The sequence below is a fragment of the Glandiceps talaboti genome, chromosome 8, assembly GCF_964340395.1.
Source record: "Glandiceps talaboti chromosome 8, keGlaTala1.1, whole genome shotgun sequence".
In the NCBI taxonomy this organism is placed as follows: Eukaryota; Metazoa; Hemichordata; class Enteropneusta; family Spengelidae; genus Glandiceps; species Glandiceps talaboti.
Window position 1 is genome coordinate 17,266,478 of NC_135556.1, and position 25,258 is coordinate 17,291,735.

The 25,258-nt window shown below is 35.8% G+C and overlaps 2 protein-coding genes across 2 annotated transcripts in view; both read left to right on the plus strand.

Moving 5' to 3' along the window:
• Positions 1–5,366, plus strand: part of LOC144438534 (uncharacterized) — a 33,966-nt gene extending 28,600 nt beyond the window's left edge. Inside the window, exons 23-25 of the mRNA XM_078127606.1 lie at positions 386–700; positions 1,778–1,876; positions 2,361–5,366. Of these exons, the coding sequence (XP_077983732.1) occupies positions 386–700; positions 1,778–1,876; positions 2,361–2,642 (696 nt within the window). The 3' untranslated portion in view covers positions 2,643–5,366. The remainder of the gene's footprint in view (positions 1–385; positions 701–1,777; positions 1,877–2,360) is intronic.
• Positions 5,367–6,526: 1,160 nt separating this feature from the next.
• LOC144438799 (kelch-like protein 5) overlaps positions 6,527–25,258 on the plus strand; it is a 59,546-nt gene continuing 40,814 nt past the window's right edge. The window contains exon 1 of the mRNA XM_078127974.1: positions 6,527–6,646. The gene's annotated coding sequence lies outside the window, so the exon portion shown is untranslated. The remainder of the gene's footprint in view (positions 6,647–25,258) is intronic.

Sequence of the window (25,258 nt, forward strand, 5' to 3'; positions counted from 1 at the left end):
GTGTGTGTGTGTGTGTGTGTGTGTGTGTGTGTGTGTGTGTGTGTGTGTGTGTGTGTGTGTGTGCGTGCGTGCGTGCGTGTGCATGCGCATGTGCGTGCATGCATGCATGTGTGTGTGGGTGCTTGCGTACTTGTGGTATTTGCAGCAGGGTTTTAGTAGGGCCCCAAATAATCAAATAATCAAAATTTTGCACAAAGGTGACATGCCATACTCGGCATACATCCAATAGTTTGGTGAACTTGCAAGTTGCAAGTTCAACGAAGAGTTATTGTGTTGTTAGTGACATTGTTGATGTAAATTGGACTAATGTTCTCCTTTATGTAAACATTTACATTTGCATGATTTTACATAAAATATTTATATCTTTATCTGTATTTCTTTTAAGGACTTCATATTAGCTGAACTGCTGAAAACACAGAAGGAATACATCCTGAAATTCCATGAGCATGACTCATTGTTGGAGAATATAGTATCAGAGGAACTGTCCGAGGAAGACCGCAAAGCTGCTTGGGCAGAGTATGAAGCTGAAAAAGCAGGCCGTTCCACTCGCCCTCCAACTGTAACACTCAATCCAGAGTTTGCTCATTTGGTCATGCAACAACAACAACAACAGTATCTGCAGCAACAACAACAACAACAACAACAGCAGCGACAAGAGCAGAGTCAGATATTTCAACAGCTTCAGTTTCAGCATTTACAGGTATGGTATGGTATTTGAAGACGAGCAGTGTGCCCTCTAGTGATAGCCAAATTTTGTTGTTGTGAGTCAAAATGGGATTTCTTTAAGTCACCACATAGTAAGAGATAGGGGAACACCAAATTTTGGTGTGTTACTAGAAATTGTGTGTGTCAGTGGTGCGTCAGATTGGTGTAGAGGGCACACTGAAGACGTGACATTTTACTGCATCGATGTGTATTTTGTCAAGGGCAGATTTGCCGGATGTAGTTTCAGTACTATTTGCCATTCTCTATCAATGTTCGAGGGTGTTGTTTAGCTATTGTATGTTGCATTGTATTCAGGCATACCAGAATTCGGTGACATGAAGTTTTGGTGCATATTGTCGCAAGCTGGATTGTGTTTTGGTATGGATCATACAAGGATAATTTACTGTTGATTCAATCTAGCCTTGAAGGAAAATGTTTACATAGATGTTGATGGATTACCAGTATTGGTTTGAAAGTTAATCTCCAAGTTTACTTCACTTGTGGAAGTGTACAGTAAATTACTTGAAGATTTTACAATCTTATCACAGGTGGATACTGATCAGTGGTCTATGCATTTGCCTGAATGAATAGACAACTTTATACTAGGAGTTTTCTGCTATCCTAATCAATTTGAATGAGTCCTTTTTAAATACCTGCACATTATATCTATGAAAGAATGCATATGTTTTAAGTAGAATTACACTATCATAGCAGCGATATCATTCAAAAAATACATGGGACTAGTATTTGAAGACAAGGGAACTACTAAGCGTGTGCACTCTGGTGTTTATGGCTGATATTATTTCTAAGTTTTAATGTAACTTCAGCAATGTCTGTCACTCTTGTAGCAAATGTACAGACAAAGTTGGAAACCAATGCTAGTAATCTAACAATATCTATGTAAACATTTTCATTCTAGGCTAGATTAAATCAACTAACTGTGAATGTTAGATAGAATTGCTGCCACTACTCTCACAGCCTGATAACATAATAGAACCTTGACAAGTATTGCAATTTAGAATATGAAACTCAATATTGAATCTGATGTTATCTGCACTTGTGTTGTTTTCAGCGGTTACTCAGCAATGGTGCTAACTTGTTGAATAGTGGAGAGAGGATACTGCAAGGAAATCAGCCATCTAGTACACCAGGATTCATGCAGCAATATCTGGTAACCACCTGTCATTTTTCATCAGACCTTCTGACATGGCATGACACATTACTTCATTTGAAAACAAAATAAGGAGAAATACTTAAGCTGGCTAGAGAAATGATTTTTCGAAAGGGGCTTCTGTATGCAATTAACTTGACCCCAAATTTCTGATCTAACAGCTGCTTCCAAACAGCGCCCCCAGTGTCATAATTACACAATCTGTTGTCTTTCTGATAAGTGTAATAAGCAGTTGCTGGATTTTTTTGATAGAAATTCCCAAAAATGAATTTAAGTCTATGGCCAAGATAAATAACATTTTGTCTTTCTGATACTTGGAAAGTGTCATTTTCAAGTACTACATGAAACACGGGTTTTCATCGAAAATCTTGAATGATTTTATTAAAATTAGCCAGGTTTCCAGATAACTTAAAAGTAATGGTTTTATGTTGCCATTGACTGACATTCTCCATTGATATTCTTATCTGCTGTTTTTAATTTCAAGCGTGACGAGCATTTGCGGAGACTTCAGCAAGCCCAGGCTCAGGCCCACGCAGGATTTGTCTCTGTCGGCCAACGGCCAACCTTCTCAGGGGCTATGGGTGTGGGCCAACCGTCATCATTTGGATCTGCAGTGCCTCGAACTGGAATGAATACCATACCATCAGTTACTGTGAGGGAAATACTGTCGTCGTGGAGGTCACCGACCCAACCTGGCACCTCGGACTCGGGCAGTGGCGCCCAACCTCAAACGAAAAAAATTCAAGATGGTGGCTTGATAGAATAATGAAATGAAGTGAAGGACAGATCTTTTTGAAAAAATACTAGCCATTGATAATTATTTATTGGTGCAAGTTTCATGTATATCAATATTATAGATGATAGATTCTATTTATCTGTATATCATCATCATCTTGGAGATCACACAATTTCAATTTTAATATCCTTGAATGTACCCTTGTAAAATTTGTAGAATTTGGAACTCTTTCACAGTACCAGATGTTAAGAAGACAGGACACTTATTTGTTGTAAAGCCTTCTGTTCTGTTTTTAGGCAGTGTGCTTATTTTCAGGTTTGATTTGAAAACCTTTTAGCAGTTTTCACCCTGCACATAGATATTCATAGATCACAACCAAAATATACAAACTATTAGCTAACAAGCAGAACTAAACAAAGAATTTCTTTTTATAGTAGAGATGACGTCAGCTCTGTCTCACAAAACAAAAAATAAATGATGTAGCACTTGACACGATGACTATCTAAGTTTGGGCCACAAATATAGAAGAATTCTGTTTACCTGCCAATAGTAATAATTTTGCCTTTTTTTATGTTTAATTAGACATGGTGCATGTCACGATTATTGAATTATTGTCTTGGCAAAATTTGCATTAAATGATACAAAATGAAGAGAATTTAAGATAGAATTCATGTTTGTTTCTGTTGTCGAAAACCTGAAGAGCGCCCTCACTGGTCAAACTGGAAGAGCACCCTCACTGGTAAAATTTGTGCATTTTCTTAGCCAAGATGTGTGTAAACATTTCATGTGTGCTGTCCAATTGTTGCACTGCATCAGGCATTCTTTGTACATGTAAATTATTCGGTAGGTCAAAGAGATTTGTAAGTGACGTGCTATTACTATTACTGCAACTTTGTTTGGATCAAAAACAGGGTAATTTTTGTAGCTGTGTAATGCATAGTTGTTGCCATCATTGTAAGTATACAGCTTATACCCAATAGTATCTTCTGCTAAAGTAGAGTATGTGAAATATAGTGGGTCTTTTAGCATTCTATCATATATACACCTGTGTATGAACATAAAACCAGTGGAAGGTATTTGATAAATAGTTCACAAATACTTCTAACTTCTGTGTATTTATTGTAACATCCAAGCACTTGACATTATAATATATATTGATATCGTGACATGATATTTATCAGTTGTCAGACTGTTTTGCAGCAAATGCTTGCTTTTCTTGGTTTACATTGCTGGATGTGCCAGTAACAGATAAGTTGATATGTTTGATAATAATGCTAAATCTATATTAATGACATTGACATCAAATGTGTTGCTATACACCGGTTATGTTATTGTGTGGCAGGTACTAAATTTTTCAGTGGTTACTTAACTTTTATCTATTTAAAATCACTGTTGTCATCAGATTTGTGATTTTTAACTTTTGCTTTGTTTCACTGACATATATCGACACTTTTCACAAAGTCATGAATTGTTTGTAGCATTGAGTTTGTGTGAATCGATGAGTCACACTTTTCTTCAGAGTTGAAGGTAATGGTTTTGTTGAAAAGTGAAGAAAAAAAAATGAATTGCTGGATGTTTAAGACTTGTTAAATGTTAACAACAGCCCACCAGATTTTTATAGTTCTCTTTGTAGTGTGTGTATGCATACAATGAAGTCAAAAACAGAATGCATGTGTGGTTGTTATAATGTACCCCTACCTACAGCAATTGCAATCAGCGTGTTACTGTTTGATAATTGGGTCAAAACAGGGTATGTATGATTGCTAAGATGTAACTGTGCCTACAGCAATTACAGTGAATGTGTCAGTCTGATGATATAACCCTACCTATAGCAGTTGAAATCAATGTGTGGTTGTTTGGTGATTCTAGATTTTTCAGAAGAACCACATTCAGCTTTAGTACAATCAATACCTAATCAAAAATCAATACATACCTTGGGATAGTCAATTGCTGTGTTACAGTGATGTAGTTCAATGTATGACATCAGCTGTATGTACACATACCTTAGGATTGTCAATTGCTGTATTACAGTGATGTAGTCCAATCTCTGACATCAGCTGTATGTACACATAGCTTTGGATAGTCAATTGCTGTATTACAGTGATGTAGTCCAATGTATGACATCAGCTGTATGTACACATACCTTAGGATAGTCAATTACTGTATTACAGTGAAGTAGTCCAATGTATGACATCAGCTGTATGTACACATACCTTAGGATAGTCAATTGCTGTATTACAGTGAAGTAGTCCAATCTCTGACATCAGCTGTATGTACACATAGCTTAGAATAGTCAGACCATATTATTTAACCCATTCTTTCAGTACATATTCCTAGAACCTGTATTAGCTTCTCATAATATGTATTGTAGGGAACAATGAATTGGTGCTTTTGACAAGCTACAGCATTCTGAAGTGCAGTGTAATCTTTAACATTACACTGTTATCTGAGGGAAGACTTTGTGAATGTAATAGTAAATGATGACCATTACTTTCTGTACTGGGTTGTAAACCATAACATCTTGTAGAGGATGTTGACTTTTACTTTCTGTACTAGGTTCAATGTTCACTTAGCTTAGGTTGAAGGCCTTGAAAAGGTATCTGTGTTATGTCAAAAAGAATTCTTCGGTGTTACAGTATAAAGTCAATGATTGCATTTGAAGACAACGTGTACGTAGATGGCCACATTCATTTAGTCTCTAAGTAAATATGTCAATTTTGTGTTGTAAAATTAATAAAGGTATTATATCATTAATATCCTGGCTGACCACAGGTTGGAATTCATTGGTGTGTGAGTGTGTGTGTGTGTGTGTGTGTGTGTGTGTGTGTGTGTGTGTGTGTGTGTGTGTGTGACAGATGTAACTCAGTTGACATGCAGATGAGATTGTTTAATAAGGGAAACAAAAAAAAAAGCTTAAAGAAAAAGATATAATGATGTTTTGAGAGAGAGAGAGAGTGTGTGTACTTTTATTGGGTGAGAAAAACAAATGTGATTTACTTTTTGCGTGAATATATGATACATGTAACTGTCAGCTGACATGCAGATGAGAATGTTTTAAGTAAAGGGAAACCAAAGAAATGAAAAGCACAAAAAGATATAAAAATACACTTTTCTTTCTTTCGATTGCCACCATTAGGTAAAAGAACTGTTGGACACATTTTTCAACAGAAGACAATTTTGGGGCTCCCAATTCTGTTTGTTTATTTTGACAACATAAAGGTGAAGAGGAAGACGACAGATTTCATTAATAAGCTTAACTATAACAAACCGATTTTCAGGTTGACTCGAAAAAAGAAAGCTAACGGATGTGTTTTGCCACAGATTCAGGTTTTTGGAGTTATGATCGGTGATTGGTTCATGGCCTGCTTGGAATCTGCAGGTTAAAGGTTTGAGCCCCATTAGTGCATCACTGCATGCTGTTTGTTTCTGTGTAGCCTTTGGCAAGTCCATAGGCAAGATTTGACTGTGCATTGGTCAACCCTGCTGTATAATTGGGGACCTGGTAGGATAAAGGTTGCAATATGAATGTTTTATTCCTATGCGTTTATAAAGACTGCAATGGATTATATGTGCCCCCAGGGAGTTGAAGTATAAAGGCCGTTGTGCAACCATAGGTCTGTGCCAGGTGTAATTATTGTCAAGTGTTTTGAGCACAGAGTGGGAAAGCACTACATGAAAAACAATATTATTATTAATATCATATTATTACTTCTGCGCTTTTTACTTGCCCTATGTTTATTATGTTAAATTATTATTATGTTAATTATGTTATGTCTATGAGGATTTTTTTGTGAACCTAGAGGGTACTTGAATGATGAATAACCAGAAAGCTACGCGTTCTAAATCTGGGTGCAATGAGGTGCAATGAACTCACTATGCGCAGTAACCTTGCGCAGTGTTTGTGACTTTCTTGAAAGCGATCGAGCAGCTGACAATCAAAATACTGCTGGATGGAATGATTGAGATGGTTATGTTGAGCCCTGTCAATGTAAACACCTGTTTGTGAGGAAGTAGTTGAAGTCACATATTACAAGGTGCGTCTTTTAAAGTGATATAAATGCAAAGTTTGAATATATCTTCCGTTTTTGAGCACTTGAATGAACATCGAACTCCACGTCTTTCATTGCTGTCAACTAGAATAGTGATATGCCTTGAATGTTCTTTTGTCAACTAGTGACGGGCAAACGTTATTGACAAAACAAAACCAGAAACTAATTAGGATAGAACCAGAGATGTGGCTTTGGCTCGTTAGCGCATCGTAATCAGTACCAGATTGCTCGAGGTCATTCCTTTCAAGTTACATGCATACATATCTGACAACAACAACAACACCGCCCACCCCACTGATGTTCTTCCGTACATACATCTACGCTCTCGCCCGTTCCCTCACTTATCGAACCTGTAAATAAAACCGTTAAAGTTTGTCCAGGGTCTTCATACCGCTGTTCCCATGTCGATATAGTGTCAGGGGTTCAGAAGATGACCGAACTTTCATGGTATGCTTTCCCCTATGTGTATTTTTCTCTGAATGCATAATGTGACGACATCTGTTATATAACGGTCCATGGCAAATTGTTGAGAAAACATTGACAGGAATAGGGTATGCTAATACTACAGCGAACTTTTGTACTGATGGTAGAATGGGTGGGGTGGGGGAAAAGTGAAATAAAAGAATTGAGAAGTAGGAAGGTGAGAGAGATAATGGCAGTGATGGATGATAATGGTAGAGGAATTCACCTTTTCTGACCAATTGTCAAATTTAAGCATTACTTCTTCAAATTGATGTGATGCATGTACAGGTTTTTTGTGGGGATTGATGTATGTTGTGTAATATCAGTCAATATTATTTCTGATGGAAATAAAGTAAGTGGCAAACATGGCATCTACACCGTAATGGTGGTAATTAGAATAAAATACTTCAAGAAGAGTCACCTGCTCAAAACTATGAAAACATGAACAAAGATATTAGTACAGTGTTGTATATTGATCGTCTGCATATCAGTGTAGATATAAAACTAAAGGCCCCGGGGGCAAATACAACATGAGACAGGTCCAAATGAGACAAGGGGAATATTTTGAGGTAGAACTATGGATTGACATAACTAATAACATGAACAATAGAATCACACCATAAAATCCTCATGTTTTATTTGATTGAGATAAACTTACTCCACAATCTCTGAATTATCCCATTATTAACTAAAAAATTATGTCATTTTTTTCCCTCTTAAATTCATTATTGTCTCCAGTAAGTGTGACGAGGTAAAAGAGTGGAACCAACTAGGGTTGTACATACATAATCCTGTTTCATTAAAACTAGGAAGTAATGTTGATTATTCTTTGTTCCTCTCAGAGGCAGAAGTGCCAATTGATGGCCCCCCTCCCCCCAGTGAATCACATACTTACATTTAGTTTGTAGGCTAACAGTACATGTATACAGTCACTGCTAAATTATATATGCATGATTGAATGCCTACTATATGTAAGTAGTACATAGAAACCAGCCCTAATACAATGCAATTCTTTCAAGACGTCCTTCCTAAGTCTTCATTTTCTTTGGCCTATATTAATATATTATTATGGAGAAAAATGTAGCAGGGTACAGAATGTAACAGGAGTACTTAATGTTGATAGATTTGCATCTGAGGCCTGATTTGTATGTCTGTTAATGAAAGAAATATTTTGGCTTGCAATCTTTATGATTCACTTAGGGTCACATCACCTTTGCACCGTCATATTACACACCCCTCATGGGATTGATCCTACCAATACTGCCCTCTCTGGCCAAATGCTCAAATGACCTCCAAGGTCAATGTTGGTTGTCAAAGAAACAAAGGAGAGGAAAAGCAACAATGATGATAACATCAGTATCCACTGATCTTTATGTTGCTAAGGTTGTCCACTACAATGAGTCATACTTTTTGTCCCTTGATAGCTGTAAATAGCATTATGTTACATGTGAATGTAGTTTATGAAACGCCAAGTAATTAACTAATTTGCAAATTGAAATTGTTTAATAAAAGAAGAATTGTAAGTTGAACTAAAAGGTGAATTTATAAGGAAAATATAATTATAATCAAGTCAAACTAGAAATTGAATTTTTTTTATTCAATTCATTGGCTGTCAACCATCTTCTGCACACATGCATGTACACAGACACAGACACAGACACAGACACAGACACAGACATAGATACATCATACAGACACAGACACAGACAGACACATCACACACCACACACAGACACACATCACACATAGACACACATACAGACACAGACAGACAGACAGACACACACACACACACACACACACACACACACACACACACACACACACACATACCTTTTCATTTGTTTCACAGTTGTTATACATGAACTAAATGCATGCAACAAATACAAATGTACATAGAAGATTTATGATGCACTTTAAGTAATTAGTGTTGTAATATTAATGGCCCTCTAAATGACAGTAAAAAGTGCTAGGAAATAAGTACTTTAGATAAAGAGAGACAGTTCACAGACTGTCTGTAGTGCATTTTACAGCCTCATATATGACCTATTTCTTTACAGAAGAAAAATACAGCGAATCGTAAAATACATGCAAAAGTCAGCAATTTTATTTTAGAAATAAAAATAATTTTGATTGCTTTGGTATACTCGTCTTTGACAACATCATTTCATCGTTTCAATGTGTTATAATTACTACGGTACTTTAATATAGTAAAAACTTTTGATCCTGCACTTTTGATATTGATTTTTAATTGCGTCGTTCTCAGACTTCAGATGATTGATTCATGTGCGTTTTTGCGTTACAGGTTCAAGCACATGCTTGTGTGTAATAAGAACAACAAAAATTGTAGATTTTGATGGAAAAAGCAGTTTTATGACTAATACAAGTCTCATCATCTTGTGTGTTAGCGAGATCTCATCTATGGCCTACCCAGATGTACATGACTGTATATTGTATGTACCTCATTTGTAGCAACTTCAATGTGACCTCCTCCCTCTCTTATTTCATTTTAATTATGACGTACCTGCTGAATTGCACTGAACAGTGCCAACTTGTACTTCTGATTTTTATTTCAATTTCTCCAACATTTTTATTTGATTCCTGAAGTTAAAAATCTATTACAGTTATGACATTTCAATATTAAGAACACATTACGTTTTATTTATTTTAATTTTATTATTGTTGTTGTTGGGGGAGGGGGTGGGAGTAATCATTGAAAAAAATATCATAAGTTATTCTTAGCCCAAAATGTTCTCATTGATACATTGTACAGCACACTTGTGATATTATAAAATATTAGCCATCTTCTGTTTAACTGTTGATAATCTTATCTTGACAGTCATTTTGTGTGTGTTGGGAAAACCAAGTCAAAACCATCCAACATTGAAAAATACTACTCTAAGTTACTAAGGATATAGATGCTGTCAGTGTGCCCTCTAAACCAATTTAACACACCACTGATGCACACAATTTATAGTGACGCACCAAAATTTGGTGTTCCCCTATTTGTTACTACATGTGTATGTGGTGACTCACAAGAAATGACAGTTTTTCTCATTTTGACTCGCAACAACAAAATGTGGCTATCATTAATTAAAGGGCACACTGGCTGCAGTTAATGACATTGACCATCACAATTTATGGAAATTCTCTATGCTGAGTCACATATTGTTATTACCATCTGGCGGTATATCTCGTCAATGTCTTGCATCCACAGTATGTACATGTACATGATGTGGGTATCTTCTAATTTGGATGGTGCTAACAGATGGCACATACATGTAAGTGGTGATTCAGGGGAGAAAGAGTCACATGGTCAAGGCCAGACAGGGCTAAACTAAACATGATTTTGGACTTGACTTTTGTTGACTTAGTCAAGGCAAAGCTTGAAACACTTTAAATATGTCCTTCATATACAACTCTATTGGGATGTATTCTAGACGCTATCCGTGATCTCAAATCTCAAGATCTTTCTTCTCCCCTGTGAGAATTAGATATGTGAAGCCATGGCTAGCATCTAGGATTAGTATAACTTCCACTTCCAGCACAGTCTCTTTTCTCATGACCAAATGTTACCAAGAGTCGTTTTTTGTGGGTGTGTTTTTTCATTTTTATCTTTTGTATAGTCTATACATGCAGTTATCTTAGTTTGTAATCTGTATTCATTATCAAAAGTAGTACTTATGTGTCATGTGTTTACAAGCTGTATAGATGGTGTATATGTATACAGTCTGCCCTTTGGGATGTGAATAGATACATGTATCAGGACACACAGAAGTATTAAAAGTTTTCATTCTATACATGTGGCTCTGAAAAGCCCCAACAAAATCAACATGGCTCGACTGGGTCAAATTTTGGTTTCTGTTCCAGTCAGTGTCTTTTGGTGTGCGGGCCTTGTCAGCTTTGTCCATGACGTAAAGGGGATGGATAGGTCTCTGTACTTGAGTTCGGCAGACTATTGGCCTTCTGCAGACTGTAGGCTCAGCTACCAGCTCAGTTTGGAACTGTTTCAAATGACAAACCCACATGAAATTAATTACAAAGTCTATCGCTATGTGTGGTCTCTTGGCTGTGTAGACTGTTTATTTGTTCTGATACTTTCTCTATTAAATTGTCATATTGAAATCAGGCAGCTATAAAAAAAGAAGAAGAATTATATCACATGTATTAATGTCTGATATTACATTTCCAGTAAGAATCTAGTCATCTGGGGATTTTGCTCTAAGACTTGCTTTTCCCCTACCACGTCTAGCATTTTGCTAGCAGCCATTTACACATGTACTTTAATGAAGCTTTACCCTACTGTGAGGTGACATCAATAGCATCACCATATGATCAGAACCAACTTGGGGGTGGGGGCAGGGTGGGTGGGTGGGTGATGTGTGTGTGCGGTGTGTGTGTAGGGGGGGGGGTTGAGCCATATGATGTACACATTATTACCATATTCAATTGTCACTGCAGGAAGCTGCGAGTAGCGAAATGCTAGGCGTGGTAGGGGACAAAGTGAGAATGACATCACTACAGGACTAGATTCTCTGCTACAGTTCCAGTTTCAGTAATGAAAAGCATTTCCAAATTTTGGATGTTTTTTAAAACAATACATTTCCCAAAAGGCATGTCATGTCAAGTTATTTTATTTATTAATATACAAATGTATGCCTCAATATACAAATGTACACGTATGGCACATTTTGTATTTTGCTTAGTGTTCATTTTGGGGATGTCCAGAGTTTACACTATCTTGATTACAGGGTGATGACACCCGCACAACAGAGGAACTGCTATCAACCACTTGTGTAATCAACTATATCAAAAACAACAGTTTTAGTTTCTGTCTATCTTAGTAAACCGAAACCTTGATTGCCACCGTTGTATTACATGCCAGTATTGACAGAATTGAACCCCATGATGCGTAAGTGCACGTGTGGCGTACTCAGGGTATTTGCACGAGTGCTTGCAGTATTCTCTGTGTCCGTACTTTCACGAGCGCAGTGAGTGCATTTGCAGTAGAAAACAATGCAAACATGAATGCAAATACCAAACTGGAATTCACATGGCATAGGGTTCTGTTATTATTACATATGTTTATCTGAAATGGCAAATTTCCATAAAAAATCATGCGTAACAGCACGTTCACGCGATTTCGTGTGTAGTGAACAAGTGCGTCCTCATTTGCATATCATGTGCATGCAGGTATGCAATAATGTTTTCGGTATTGCACTGCAATGAAAGTACCACTAGTATGCATTTGTACACCAGTGCAAGTAATCTCTGGTACATACGTAATAATTATGATTACCCTATGTATTGTGTTCTCCTTGACTTGGAAATGGCCTATCATATCTCACTTGTTTAGGCTCCTTGGTGTGTTAATGTACATTCAAATATTCTTGTGTGTTTTCAGGTCAGTGGCCACATTTACATCTGTCGATTATATTGTTTTGTCATTAATACATTATTATTTCACAGCTTTATCAACAACATTCTCTTATTTAAAAAAAAGATAATAAAAATTAAAAATAAAAATTGAGAAAAGAATAATTATTTGAAAATAGGGATAATATTTTCTCTTTTGTGTAAATTATTTTAATGTGTTTTCAGCTAACACATGTTTTCTGATTCAGTTTTAATGTACATCACAATTTTCAAGATATCATCTTGTGTGGTCGAGTTACACCATACTGGCTAAGTTGATAATGTTAATGAGATAGGCAGTGTAAACGTGTGAATAAAGCATGGGGCATGTCATTGATCTCAATTTTCAAATCTTCCTCAGGCTGTTGTCCATTTCTTTGAAATCAACGTTCAATCAACAAGACTGAATTGTAGGGTATACATTATAAGGAATATTTTAAATTGTATGTTATGTGGTCAATTAGCAAATGAAACAGTATACTTTTACACTTGATATGGATGCTATAAATGATTGTGGTACACAGGAAATGTTTTATTTTGGTGTTATGGGTTGTAATAGAGAACAAAATTGACTCTGGCAGTATTTGAAAAATGGTAGTGGACGTCGATGTGAGACCAGGTATTTTCTAGGCATACAATTGTAAAAATACTTCTTGGTTGAAATACATCATGTTTATAGTATTACCTCTTTTTATGATAACAAGAACAGTAAATGATATTATAATAATATTAAAATGACATCAAAGTTAAACATGTAATATATGTAATTTGTCATCAGCAAAGTTATGCAAAAATAGAAAAAACTATGTATTTATTATATATGTACCTGAGATTACTTGCACCAGTTGGTGTATGCACATACTAGTGGTATTTTCGCTGTCAGTGCAATACCAAAAATATTTATTGCATACCTGCATGCAAATGATATGCAAATGAGGACCCGATCGTTTGTGCTGCATGAAAGCGTGTGGTTGCATACAATGTAACAGTAGTGTCATTTCTACGGAAATTTGTTGTTTCCGATAAACATATGTAATAGTAACAGAACCCCAAGATCATCTAAACATTGGAAGTCACAAAAGAGCAAGTGCAAGTTCATGGAACTCTGTCAATAAAACTCTGTGATGCCTCCCTACTGAGACTATAATTAAACCATAGACAATGGAGGGCATTAATGGAGGGGAGAAGGTCCTTCTCCCCTCCATTGTCCAACTTCCATTCAATAGCTTATCACTGTTGTATCAACACGTTGCAGCAATAGCTTTAGTTTGTGTCTATCTTAGCCAACCAAGGCAATTACCATCTAGTAGTATTGTAATTGACAGTGTGCATTTGTATCATCTGCAATGGACCTCTTTCCGATGATGAAGATGTCAACATAATCTTATTAGTCTCTCGTCAATCTACGACTCTGTTATTTCTTTATTACCAGCTTGTTCATTCTCTGTTTAATCCTGCTCACCAAAATTAATTGGAAAATATACTGTTTATGGTTCTGTGAATCAATTAGATAGCGAAATATCATCATTTGGAACAGTAAATTTGAAACGATAGTGACGTTTTCATCTGGCTATGGATTTTTGATCACGAAATGTTGCATGTTGATTATTATGTTTTTGAAACCGGATTCCAGAAATGAGATTTTCATGTGCATATGTATATGTCTTATCTGAAGTTATCGGCAACAACTGAAGGTTGATGAAACCCCCCTCTGTGTATAGTGGTAGAATCCAATACCAAGAGTAATTGCATATACAGAAATCGATAGCTGCTGCCCTGTATCTGTGTTAGACAATCCAGTGTTAACCCTGTGCTATCATCAGTTCAGTGTATTGGTTTGTTTCATAAATTTTAGCAACATACTTGCATTGACAGTTCTGACATGATCCAAGAGACAGTAGGGGCAGAGTCTTGTACATGGAGACTTTTTATAGTCGTTACCACCAGACCATAAAATTGTTTTGCCATATACTAGGGGGAATCATGATACTTATGGCTCCAGCTCTTTACAATATGTAAGGTTGATAAACCTACATCCGATGTATCATGTACGGCCTACATAATGAAACGATATCAGAACGGATGTGCACCAATTAGAAACATATAGTTTTGATTCTTCGTGTGCCCAATGTGTAATTGTTTTTTGTTGGTATCAGTCCCGAGTTGTTCATTTCCATATTTTGTTACATTATAGCAGTCTACGTAGATTACTCTGCTAACCTTTGACCCCACTCACAGGGAGATAGCCATCATGCTGTTCAATTTCCTGTGCCTGGGAAAGATACACAAACAATAGGAGTAAAAAAACACAACAGGAAAGAGAAAGCCATTGGCTGGCTGAAACATATCACAGCTGAGGTATGATAAAAAGTGTGTTATCACAAGAATTGATACAGACAAAGAAGAAAATATAGGGCAGACTGGAGATCCACAACATACAATCAGCTGTGTTTAACTGTATTCTCTTTACTACCGGAAGGGATTTCAATTTCCTGCGATCAGCTGCATCATTTGCTGCGGCTACTTCTATCTACTTCTATCATCAACTGTGTGTCTGTGCCCTAGTAAGGGATCAAGTTCATGCCTAAACCGAAGAAAGCAGGTTGCCAGAAAAAGAAATTTTTCACTTGTAACAGCTTCATCTCAACAGCTGCAGCTGCTTGTGTTGATAATTCCCCTGATACTCCTGTCCATGTCACTGTTACTTCACCAACAACCTCGACTAGTGTCCCTGTCCAACAAACAGGCACTGATACAACTACAAGGTAAAGAAACAGTCTGATTCTACACTGGAATGTTAGTAGCACAAGGATGTGTTCATTTGTCATATTTGCGGTTTATTTATTCATGTCAAGGGATTAATATGATGAAAAAGTAAAACAATTTGCACCCTCTTTATTATTGTTTCATTCCGAACGTAATTTGCGATTTTACAATCATCAGCTACAGTTTTCAAAGACTACATTTAGTTTTCACTAATTACCAGACTGGTACATTGTGTTCATGTAAAAGCTGCCATTTTAGTCACTCTTATTTTTGCGGGATTTTTTTCCAGCGAAAGTAGCGAAAATAAGTCTTTAGTAAAAATTTCCAGGTTTACAGTATATTCGTGATGTGTTTTAATGCATTATTACCAATGGTTTGATTGATATGTTGTCATATTTATAAAAATGATGTTCTGAGATGGACAGTATCTTGCGTTTGATACTACACATGTACATCTTAATATTTTGAAAGTGGCGTTGTTGATGCAGATTTCAGGTACTGCATGGTTAACATGACAACCATCTCTGAGTGCTTTTTATAGTCACCTTAATGTGGTTTATTGCCATCTAATCGTTAGTCCTCAGAGTTTATGTACAGCTTCTGTGCATTTTAAGTCAAAGAGTGGAACAGCTGGGTCCATGACAAAGAATACAAACGATCAAAGAAATATGGAAATAGAGAAATACATCATTTTACAATCATAAATTCAAATGGTAACATCACCTGTATAAAGTCTTATCCCAGTCAGTCAATTAATCTCAATTAAGATAAATTGCTAGGACTACTCAGTTTTAGATAAATTATACAGAAAAGAGGCAACAACAAATATAGGGTAAATTCATTGATGATATTTGATAAAATGATACTAGATTATGTAGATATTAGTCAAATTAAAATGATGAAAATTAATTCCACTTGAAACTGACAGACTCTCATAAAACCACTGGCATTGTATTCTTTATATTTCTTGATTGTCTAGATACAAGTATATACTTTTAAATAACTCGTTGACAGACTGAAATGTTGGCAGTTTGAAATAATGATATTATCATGGCACTGTTAATATGTTACTTTCCATCTCGGATATTAATTACATTGTCGCATAATTTGAAATGCAATAGCTAGAAAATTGAATTATACTTTTGATTGCTTTCGATCTTTCAAAGGGTACATGTATGTATAATTCAAATGGTAATGCAGTAATTATAGCAAGGCAGACACACATGAGTCATAAATGTGTGAGGAGAATAACAAATAAGTCATTTTTACAGTGAGCTAATTCACGATAACGAAATAGAGTATAAAGCAGTATTAAAGGGGTACATACCATAACTGGATGTGTTATAATGGACTTTAATTTTGCTTCAAATAAAGGATTCCTTACATAGGTGTTGCAAATCTAAAATTTTAAGCATTAACCCTTTCATGACTAGAGACGAGTTTTAAATAATATGGGGACCCAATATATAATTTATGAATATTTTCATAATTACAATAATATTACTTTATTAGGAAGTAACATATCTTTAATTCCAGTCTAAAATGAAGTTGATATATGCCAAAAACTTACATAAAACAAGAATTTTGTCCAAACAATTTTTGGCGGGAATGTTTTCAGTATTGAAGGGGTTAAAGGTGCTTGGACCATACATGTATCAGGCTGCTTTGAGGCTTTGATTTTGTTGTTGATATGAAAAATTTCCTACAGTAAGTGTTTTTTAACAGGACTTAAATTAAAAGTATTAAATGAGCTCAGAACATATCAAAATGTTTTTGTTCACTAATTTTGTTTCTGTTTGAGTTCTGTGTTTAATTCTTCTCCTAATACTGTTAGTAAGTTAACATTCATTAGAAATGAGGAGATCCGAAAGCGTCATGTTTTAACAGGCTCATTAAATGAATGATTTGATTATGTAATTTTTAATGAATACCCAAAATTATTATTTAGATCGGTACAGAAACACTTTATATCATGAAAACAAAACTACAGGGTGGTTTATATTCACATCAACATAAATATGATACAAGGTGAGTTTTATTTTAATGTTGGAACAATTCATATCAGGATTAGTTATATGTGTAGTCATTTTCTACTCTCTCTCTCTCTCTCTCTCTCTCTCTCTCTCTCTCTCTCTCTCTCTCTCTCACTCTCTCTCTCTCTCTCTCTCTCTCTCTCTCTCTCTCTCTCTCTCTCTCTCTCTCTCTCTCTCTCTCTCTCCCTTATAGCACATATAGTTACTAGACAATATCACAATTATGAAAAGGTGTTTCAGGTTAGACTTCACACATGTATAACTGTTCTAAAGTTGCTTTGTTGAATTTTCCTGTCTGGGTTTGAAATTTCAACCCACTATTGTTGGAATCTCAACGTCAGGGTTTGAAATTTCAACTCACTATTGTTGGAATCTCAGCGGTGTTTCTGTTGTATAGGATGTTTATTATTTTACGCATCATTGACTCTAAGTGTCAGACTTAATGGAATGGGCATGCAAATATTAGACATGTCAGAAATGAATGACAGTTCTGTCTGGGTATCTCCGAAATGTTCCCTATCGTCTTGCACCTGTGATATGACTGCAACAAACAATATCTGCTTGTCAATATTTCCTTATTTGCGTGATAACTGGATGACATGATATGTCTCAAGGAAGTTAACAACTGCTGTTGGTCATAGGTTCACTCATTGCAGTGTGTCACAGCATGTCGAAGGCGCATGGCCAGATGGTCGGCTGAAATCAGATCCTGTCCTAATATATAAAAGTATCAGCTGAAACACACCATGAATGATATACAATCGTAATCTCCAGCAGAGCATTTCCAATGAGGAAATGATATCAAACTGTAATCTACACTGCCTATGTTTATTCCATTACACACTGATGTCTTTCCCTGTATATGTCATTTATATGCTGTACTTGATTTTGCTGAGTCGGATGAATAGAGTGAAAGCTGTAGTCAGAATACTCAAGAAACCATTATGCAAATTTTGTAAATCTGACCTGATAATGCTCTGTGAACCAGCTTGTCTATTGCCATAAGTGGTGAGTATGTCTGACAGGGTATTCTATCATCAGTCTGTCCTGCGCCAATTCGATAAACCTGCGTAAACAAGCAAACAAACAAACAAACAAATGTGTTCATTTCAGAAGATAGACACCAATGAATCATTATCTCCTATGATCAGTATCTTCAGTGAGGTATTACTGTAATTCTGTACCAAATTAGAGCAACAAACTTGAAATTTGAACTTTGATCTCACACATGTATTATGCAAATTGTAAGGATAATTTATGTTAATGTTATTTAAATTTATGCAAGCAGGTACTCTCAAAACAGCTACAATAATAGGATTTTCAAAATACATGTGTATGTATCAGTACATGATATATGCATAATAATACAGCATAGTGACTACTATCAGAAAACAAATTATTTGTGAACAGGATTACCAGTTCACAATGTGTTGAAAACCTTGCAGTTGAGTTATGTTTCAATATGCTGAAAACTTTTCAAACTATGTCACACATTAGAATCATGAAAGCATTACTTAGAGCTTTCAACAAGGAACAGTAGCCTTTTCATATCATTATGTATGACAGTATGTAAATTGTAATCAAACAGTACATAAAATTATATAATTGCAAGTATCTTCATATCAATTCACTCTAAAATATGCCCAAATGGCATGAAATTGAATTAAATAAAATTTGTCATATTGCTATAGTCACAATGGACACCACAAGAAAGGAGTTGACACTGACAGTTGTAGAGGATTTGCAGTTTAGATGATAGTATATAATGTACATGGGCTTGATTTTCTACACACTATCTCTCCAGGTGGTGAGAGAGAGATAATAGAAAAATCAAGCCCATGTACATGTATACAAGTATCTAGACTAGAAGAATGGGTACTTCAGATAATGTGTCTTTATCCTGCTGTTTATGTGCTATCTGCCATCCTTAGCAATGCAGTGGCCATTTTGATCAATCCTGGTACAAAGATGATGTGTGGTATTATAATGCACTGGCCATTTTGATCAAACCTGGTACAAAGATGATATGTGGTATAGCAATGCACTGGCCATTTTGATCAAACCTGGTACAAAGATGCTGTGTTGTGTAGCAGTGCACTCGCCAATTTTGATTAAACCTGGTACAAAGATGCTGGTGCTGTATAGCAATGCACTGGCCAATTTGATCAAACCTGGTACAAAGATGCTGGTGCTGTGTAGCAATGCACTCGCCATTTTGATCAAACCTGGTACAAAGATGCTGGTGCTGTGTAGCAATGCACTGGCCAATCTTGATCAAACCTGGTACAAAGATGATGTGCTGTATAGCAAACATACAACGTACATATGCCACAGTGACTTTGGTTTGTGACAAACCCGTACACACAGATTCCATGTTGTATACAAACCATACTTGTCATTTGTTTGATTCCTTATATTGTGTAATCAAATGTGGACAAATGATAGCTATTTTTTTGTCAATCCACATTCTGCAGTGCGTGCTGTAATGGCATTTACTTTTCGCAAAGACAAGTCTCACTGCAGTTTATACATGTACATATTAAATGTATTGTAAACCACATGTAATGTGTCAAACTGTCCAATGTACAGAACGATAGTACAAAGTCGTATGTAATAGTTCGTCCTCAAACAGAATCAAGGTAATTGATATCTTTACATGCAAGGTACATTGTACAGTCATGTATTTAGTCTTGTACATCAATAGAATAAATGTAATATTCATCAGGAATGAACTTTTAAAATATATGTATTTGGAGCTGAGATCACAAGTTTATTCATTTGTTGAACCATTCTATTCTGTTCCCAGAGTGTAGCCCACAGACTTGATCAAACTTGCTATATATAGTGGCAGAACTAAATTGTCACGTCAGATAGCCAAGTCATTGGGTTACTGTGATAGTGAATTGAAATGAATGAAGGTTTAAGTGACCAGGACCTACACCGTAATTATACAGAAATGTTCAGTTTAGCATTACAGTGTTAGACTACGTGCAGAACTGATGCACTCACTGAACGTGTGCTGTCTTTAGTTTATCAGACAGTCTTTCTAGCCCTAAGGTGAGATGTCATGACACATCAGCGTTGGGAGAGGTTATCTCTGTGTAAGATATATAGTACATGATGTAATAAAACTGAGTTGGAAGATTTACAGTGTATAGAAATAGTTGGGATTTTAAAAATTAAACAAGCATACATTTGTACATGTACATATATGTATAATGCATCATAGGAAACTGACCCAGTTTAAAACTAAAGAATTGCAAATTCCAAAAAAGTGAATAAATTAAATGTGCCAGTGTTGAAGAACTACAGTCACGTCAGAAGCTATTAGGCTTGTAACACAAATGATAAGATGAAATTGCAGTTTCAAACTTATCACACGACCATCAAGGCATAATGGCTTCTCCATCATCTCGCATACATCGCCAGAAGCCTTGTGTTTTCATTGCAGGAGAAGCAATTCTAACGTGGCTTGGACAGAAATAATATTGGGAAGATGTAAAAGATTAATTGCAGCATCACAGTTGTCATGACTACAGTATGGTTTCGCCATCATTTTGTAAACCTGTTGCCAGAAGCCTTGCAAAAAACAGAAAGGCTGGCATGACTTGGATAGAATTGATTGGAAAACATAAATTTGTAGTCTTAATGTCTGAGGGGTAATATATAATTACTTACATGATTAATTGCAAGAACTATGGCTAATATATATAATGTTCTTAATATAACTCATCCTTCTAGTCAGTAAGTCTGATGTAGGAATGACATTACCTTGTCAAACAGTCATCAATTTATCAATTAACTTTAGTGAAATAGGCAGTGCTGCTCTGTAGAATCGCATTGGAAATGTAGTGAATTTACATTTTAGCTAGAGGTGTCAGTGTTGAAGAATTGATACCCAAGTGATGCACATTTTTACTCTCAAACAAAAATGACAGAAATTGTTAGCGAAACCTCAATATGTGCAATATGCTATATGTATTGATCACAAAGATGAACCTTATTGACCTAATGACGATCACGTTAACAACAACAACAACATCAACAACAACAACAACAACAACAACAACAACAACAACAACAACAACAACACACTGTCATGTTCTCTGTGGTTATCAGTGGAAGTCTTTCATAGAGACCCATTATGGACAAAGAACAACAACAACAACAACAACAACAACAACAACAACAACAACAACACCCTGTCATGATCTCTGTGGTTATCAGTGGAAGTCTTTCATAGAGACCCATTATGGACAAAGAACAACAACAACAACAACAACAACAACAACAACAACAACAACAACAACACTGTCATGATCTCTTTGGTTATCAGTGGAAGTCTTTCATAGAGACCCATTATGGACAAAGAACAACAACAACAACAACAACAACAACACTGTCATGATCTCTTTGGTTATCAGTGGAAGTCTTTCATAGAGACCCATTATGGACAACCAGGCCATAGTTAAAATTTTACCCATTTCAGTTATCTGAAGAAAATCTGTATAATTAGGTATGGATTGTGTAACTTGTGTGTGTGGTCCATTACGACAGAGATGCCAAGTGCATAGTTTGGAGACTATCACAAAACACTGATAGGGAGTCAATGCCAATAAGATTACATTATGTATTGAGAGTAGAATGGCGGAATGTCTGATGGCTCATACACAAGAATGCTGAGGTCAGGGATAACTGTTCCTTGCGTGCTGTCTTCATCCCAGGCACACAGCAGGTAAATTGATACAAATAACATGGTAGGGGATATAGCCCTGGTCAAAAGTTTTGACATTCCACTTTGGTGTATCTACTTTACCTAAGTTAGTTTCTGTGCCATATCCTAACTTGATCCTTATGTGCTTCGATATCCAGTGACGGAAAGTGAAACTCTGGGCATACAACGTATGCTGTTCACATGTTTAAAAGTATACTTTCTAAAATTGTCATATGTAACAAAAGAAGTGAGAGTGCTTGAAATATACAAGTATGCCGTCACTTTGATACTAGAGATTGGCTAGTTCATGTAATCAATACATTTATTATTGTACACAATTTTGTTTATATTAATAACATCGTATATGTACGATTATGTTACAAAGGTTCTGCTGCGATTTCAGTGTTTCTATACGTTCATACATTGTTCGATGTGTCATTTCTTATGTGATATGCTTGATATACAGATCAAGTGCAGTTGTAACTTGTATGCATGTGTACTTGTATGACTTTGGCCTCAGCTGTTGTCAGTTTGGTATTGGGAAAGAATTCAAATTTAGACTTGAAAACTGATCTAATCAACTAAAGTGTGCGATTGATACTACAGAAGTGATACTCTATATCCGGATGTCAAATGTCCCAACTGATCAGTGGCATCGTTCAATAGGGAAAACCTTCCAGCTAGTATGGAATACTGAACATTTTACCACACACAAGCCAAGTCTTACATGTATGTGTTCAAACAGAAAATATGGAATTTATACCCTGCTTGTTCTTTGTCACAACGACACAAGTATATTTTATTGTTTCTCAAAACATTCAGAAATTCAAAAATGTACCTCAATTTCCTGTATTATTCTCTGATTAATTTCTTCATTCTGCTGGAAGATACCCATGAAATAAGGGTTTGATTAATTGTAGTCACAAGGCCCCTTATATCATTTGTATTTCCTTTGCTGAATCAAAAATAATAGTTAGATATTGAGTATTTAGTGTTCATATACAGGTGAAATTTATGAAGAAAACGTTTTAAATTAGTATTGTATTGTTACATGTACAAACAAAAAGTTTCACCACCACCACCACCACCACCACCACCACCACCACCACCACCACCACCACCACCACTACCACCCAACAACCACCACCACCACCACCACAACCATCATCATCATCAAGATTATGTATTTTATTTGAGTTGTGAAACTGTAAAGGTAGTACTCGTACCTCGATTGAATTACTTTTAGTACATTTATTATTGTGGATGAGAGTACATGTAGATGTTCTGCTGTACATGTGAAATGGGTGCATACCTGTACAGTGCAAACAATCCTCTGCATAAAGTTTATTCAGAGTACATTTGAAAAAAAAACCAGGATAGTGTTATTGTTGTCACATGGACAAAACAGAACAGGATAGTGATGTTGACATCACATGGTGTCATGTTAAATGCATGGTTTTCAGAACCAAATCTATAATATATAGAGTTGTGACATGTGAGTGGTGTGTATGGTGACTGAACCAATCTAAAACTTGGGACATTTTTATTTCTGTTGTGTGGGTGTAAAGACTGTTTATTAACTTGCATTAAAGTTGACATGAAAATTATCAAAATATATAGACACACAAGATCTATATTTATCTCTCCCTCTCTCATGAATTCTCTTAGTTGGTGATTAGACTTGGGAATTATCACTCTGCTGTGACATCAGTGGACCCAGATGCTTATTATTTAGATATACGATATCATAAGATTAGTTCATTAATACTGATATCAAATCAACTCTAGTGAGACACAGCAGTTGTTTGTGTCGTGCTCCACAATCCCTGTCACGGGCAGGTGAAACTTCTCAAAGTTGTTCAAAAGAAATTAACACTGATATTTTGTACTGTATTATAGGTAACTTTGATGATACACACAGCCAACATAATGCATGTACATGACTATGTATTTTGTCTTTGTATATGTTATTAAACAGTCCTAGCACCACACATACAGCTTAAAAAACAAGAAGCGTTCACAGAAGATATACTATATATATACAATGAAAGTCGACCATTTTGCAAGTTGAGGTTGTTGTTTTACTTACAGCTAAAATGTTGTAGGCTTTGTGTTTCACTCATGGGACATTACATTTTTGACACAAAGATAGACTTATTTTAACTCTAGACATACAAATAACCGAGACACAATAAACACAGCAGGATCCTTTGCCCAATCACATTGAACACTGATAAGCATTACTATTCTTTCACAGTGCAGTAAAACAGGCTTCTAATGAAAACATTACACATGGACTTGATGATTTTAATGGCTGCAATTGTTTATTTTCTAACTGATAATCAACATTTAAACTTGACTACTTCTGCATTCCCACTGTGAAATACCAAGCCTACATCATTTTAGCTATAATCAATAATAGCATTTTTACACTTTTAACTGAGGGAGTCTAAAGAACTTGAATTACTAGTAATGCAAACAAAACAAATCTCCTCATTCACATCCTGCTATGTTCAGTAGTAAAAGTGCTCTTATCTAAAAACGTAGAACAACTTGTCTAATGATCTGCAGCTTTGATAACAGAATTTATGTAGAAGAGGTATTTGGCAAATTATTCCCATTTTAACTGTAACTTATTGTGATGAGTGTTCTTTGGATGTGAATAAACACACGTACACAAGTAATGAAGTATATATTATACACTTTAGTATGCCCATGTGAAAACTGTCTCAAGGTATGCTGTTCTCATTATACTCATCTATAATGAAGCTGAATTAAGAGACTTAAAAGCATAATTTTATACTCATAAAGTTTTATTTAGCAGACTATCAACAGTAGGTTTATATGAGCAACCACTGACAGTTGATTACAATAACAGGAGATGCTGGGTGACTGAGATAAGAAACATAAACTCTTTGTCTTATCTGATGTAGCTACTGTTATCTTAATAAAAGTATTGACCATATCAACCACATGGCTGATGTAAAAGTGGTCGGTTATCAGCATTATAACTAAATCCAACCCTTCATTGTCTGAACCAGTCAGTGTGACATATTGTAGCTTAAGCCAAACAGATAAAAGGAAAGAAAGTACATCCATGATAACTACTGTCTTGACCCAATTTCACTTTGTTAACTGTACTGTTGTTGTGTAAGGATAATGTAAAGCAGAAAAAGTACAGGCAGTAATTGTCCGAATCAGAGTGAC